Source organism: Trachymyrmex septentrionalis, unplaced genomic scaffold (genome assembly GCF_001594115.1).
Source record: "Trachymyrmex septentrionalis isolate Tsep2-gDNA-1 unplaced genomic scaffold, Tsep1.0 scaffold24, whole genome shotgun sequence".
NCBI classification, from domain to species: Eukaryota; Metazoa; Arthropoda; class Insecta; order Hymenoptera; family Formicidae; genus Trachymyrmex; species Trachymyrmex septentrionalis.
In genome coordinates this window covers 1,346,923-1,350,631 of record NW_017305397.1, presented here as the reverse complement: position 1 = coordinate 1,350,631, position 3,709 = coordinate 1,346,923, and the positions used below count along the sequence as shown (strand labels likewise).

At 31.6% G+C, this 3,709-nt stretch overlaps 1 protein-coding gene across 1 annotated transcript; it reads left to right on the top strand.

Moving 5' to 3' along the window:
• Window positions 1–447: 447 nt before the first annotated feature.
• LOC108748624 (F-box only protein 9) lies at window positions 448–3,211 on the top strand. Its single transcript, XM_018486874.1, has 7 exons — window positions 448–664; window positions 1,279–1,497; window positions 1,568–1,879; window positions 2,012–2,175; window positions 2,236–2,427; window positions 2,537–2,771; window positions 2,851–3,211. The coding sequence occupies exons 1-7, from the start codon at window positions 662–664 to the stop codon at window positions 3,067–3,069; spliced, it is 1,344 nt and encodes a 447-aa protein (XP_018342376.1). The 5' UTR covers window positions 448–661; the 3' UTR covers window positions 3,070–3,211.
• The last annotated feature ends 498 nt before the right edge of the window (window positions 3,212–3,709 follow it).

Below are 3,709 nucleotides of genomic sequence, written 5' to 3'. Positions count from 1 at the left end.
TATATATATATATATGTTTTGGATAAGGATTTTGACTAATAAAGATTCTTTTGAAGAAAATGTACATTTTCTGAAACAAAATTTTGTTTCATTCAATACATATTTAGAAAATTAAATATTTAAATAAAAAAGAATTATATGAAAATTACGAGAAATCTTTTAGGCGTCCACTTGCTGAAGTTAAAATTCATTAATGTCCATTTCTATCAACAGAATAATCTCGACTTAACAATTTACTATTTATCTTTTCCTAGTTGTGAGAATTAGAAAAGCGATAGAGAGTAAATAGCGAGATAAAATTAATCTACATTGGCAAAAATAGATATAAAGTAGGTTTCAGAATTCAGCGAATGTCATTTTTATGATGAACAACTTTTGCTACGAGCGTAATGATTAATTATGAATTGCAGCGGTACATACTTATGACCCATATGACACAAGGACAATTATGTATTTACATGTCGAAATCGAAGCCGCATCGAACTGTACGCACGTCGGTCGCGCAACGACCTTCGCCTTCCTCCGTGAGAAACGCAGAAAGGCGAGAACCATGGCGGCGGTACTATTGGCGAAATTGTGCTTTCGCTGTGTCGTGCGCTTTTCCGACCGAGAGTACATGCGCTGAGGGAAGAAAGTAGTCGGGATTGAATAGGGAGAAAAAATGGTACGTGAGAACGTAATTGTCCATCACTGTCGTCGCGAGGCAGGCACGTAATCGAATGCCGGAGTAATTGGTGACGGGCTAACCTCTGACCGGACAGCCGATATCATTCCGCAATATGTTGCGTCATTTCATTGAATGAGTCTTTCCGAAATCAAGTTGATTGACCACGCTATTTACAAATTTCTTAACTTAGTACTAGAGCATATAATTAGTTTTCGAATTTTTTTACCTTTTATTTTAAGGAATGATCTTTTCCTATGAAACCTTTATGTCACATTTCTTATAATTACATGTACTGATTACATTTGCTTTTCATATCTTTCGAAAATTTATTTGTATAATTAATTGTATCATTAATTTTACGTAAATGTATCCGAGATCTATCTTGGATAAATGTACATTAAAATTATTTTATATAGATGCATATTTGTGTTTACCAATTCTTTCTGTTCAGAAAACATTTTATTATATAATACGTATAATATTTGTACTGTTTGATACTTAATAATATTTCAAACAGATCGTACGTAAAAATTATGTTCTATAAGATCTTTATTAAATTTGTATTAATAAATTTATATTTGAACATTTAGCTGCTATTTATACGTTGACAGAACCACTACAGTGAATCTAGCAATGACACGGATGAAGGCGATGATCAAGAGGCGTCTTCTTTGCAAGAAGGAACAAATATTGAGGATACCTTAACATCTTTCAGGGAACAATGGCAACGTGAGTTAACGATATCACCTAAGCGTGATATATCAAAGACGTATTCACCAAACCAGCCTAACATTGAGGTCGCAAATGATGAAGCTTCTATCGAAAGCAAGGTATAGTAATTATCGTTGAAATAAGTTTTGAACTCTTATAATGTTTCTATAAAAATATTTCTTGTTTCAGGCAAAGAATTTATTTCTTAAAGGTATTGAACACGAACAAAGCAGAAAGTTTTATGAAGCAATTCAGTTTTATAAGCGTGCGGTACAATTAGTTCCTGATATTGAAGTGCGTTTGTATGAATCAACAAAAGCAAAAGCAAGAGACAGATTTGATGCTGATGATTGTTGTGATACACTAGACAATGATTTTTCAAGTACCAACGACAGCGAAAATCATAATGAAGTTGATGAAGAAGAAACTGATTTATTTTTGAAGTTGTCTAAAATTGTAAATCGCAATCAATGTGTATGTTTCCCAAAATTCGAACAAAGTGTAAGTATATTATTTTTTAACATTTATGTTGTAATAGTTTGTGTTGTAATTTTAAATGTACGATATATTTATACAGGATTATAATTGAAATGTGCTGCATTCTATATTTGTCATTTTCTTTATGTATTTCAGACAACACATATCTCTGCATTACCTATGGAGATAGTGCTTTACATTCTGAGATGGGTTGTGTCTTCTGAACTGGATTTTCGATCGTTAGAAATGTTTTCAAGAGTATGCCGCGGATTTTACATATCTGCACGAGACACGGAGATCTGGCGACTTGCGTGCGTTAGGTAAATATTGAAAGATATTAGCGTGATTATTGATTGTTAAATTGGAATTGTTTTCAATAGGGTATGGGGTGTAAACTGTGGTACTTGCGAACCAAAATACAAATCGTGGAGAGATATGTACTTGCAACGGCCTAGATTAAGGTACAACGGATGTTACATCAATAAAACAAGTTACATACGCGATGGAGAAAATAATTTCCAAGACCGTTTTTATAGACCATGGCATCTCGTTGAATATTTCCGGTACCTGAGGTATACAAAAACATTATTGTAATATCTGCAAAGATTCTATTTTCTTGTGCTACCATGTGTTATGATATCCAAAGTGAAACATTTTTCACAATATTTTTCTTGCATTTAGATTTTTTCCCGAAGGAAGAGTTTTAATGTTGACTTCGACTGAGGAAGCTCAAATCTGTGTAAATTCCTTACGAAATCGCATACCACGCAACCCATCAGTTCTAATGGGTCATTTTCGATTACATGATAATTATGTGACACTTGTGTTGAAAAGACAAGAAACTAAAGGAATCAATTTCTACAGAAGGAAGAAAAGAGAACCGGTGCATGATAGTGGTGAACAAACGTTTCATATTGTAAGTAATAAATATATCTAAAATTGAATATTATATATCAAAAATAAGTTAATACATTTTCTCATACATGTAATCGTAGGAATTTGAAATACAGAATCACCATAGAAGAGTAAACTCGCAATTGAAATGGATCAGCTACAGTATTTTCACAAAATATAAAAATGGACAGGAAGCAAAGATTTGTCTAAAGGAACCATCTGTAAGGGAATTCAGAGCGTCGCCGATTGGTGGTAGATATCCACCTCTTAAATTCAGCAGGGTAAAGAGTTACACTCAGGAGAGCGAAGTCCCATTATAGTAATGAACTGACAACAAACAAATCATATGAATCATGAGAGTACAATTATCGAATTATTCTTACAGAAGAAAAATAGTGAATGTAGTGAATTCTCAGTATGTTATAAAACCGAAGAAAACAAAGATGAATATGTAATTGTAATTAAGTATACTTTTCTTCGAATTATATTAAGTACGTATACATATTTTTCAAGATATTTTATTTATCTTGTATCACGCATTGTATTCTATTATAACAGTTTCCTATTGTATATTATACAACCTGCAAATCACAACTATTCTTAAAGAATTAATTACGACGATAACACTTCCAATCATGAAAGTGTGTAACTTATTTATTCAGATCTAATATAATTATTTAAGCACTAGATTATAGTGCCTTACATCGCAATGAGTTGCAAACTTCAGAACTTAACAAAGTATGTACTGAAGAATATAATTACATAGTTTTGTTTATCAATTAATTATTGCTCAGCTATACTTAAGTTTAAAAAGTGTGTTAATTGAATAAAATTTATGTAAATTTTTTAAATTGTGTATATAATTTTGTATAATTATATATAATAAAAAATAGCAAGCACTGAAATATTGTATGATCTTATTTATGCAATGAGAATATAACGATGTACATTTGTGTGGTA

What these genes read in the sequence shown, in the direction of transcription:
- LOC108748624 (XM_018486874.1), top strand. An exon ending in TCCCAAAATTCGAACAAAGT is followed by an intron (nt 1,880 to 2,011) that starts GTAAGTATATTA and finishes TATGTATTTCAG; the next exon opens with ACAACACATATCTCTGCATT. An exon ending in TGGCGACTTGCGTGCGTTAG is followed by an intron (nt 2,176 to 2,235) that starts GTAAATATTGAA and finishes TGTTTTCAATAG; the next exon opens with GGTATGGGGTGTAAACTGTG.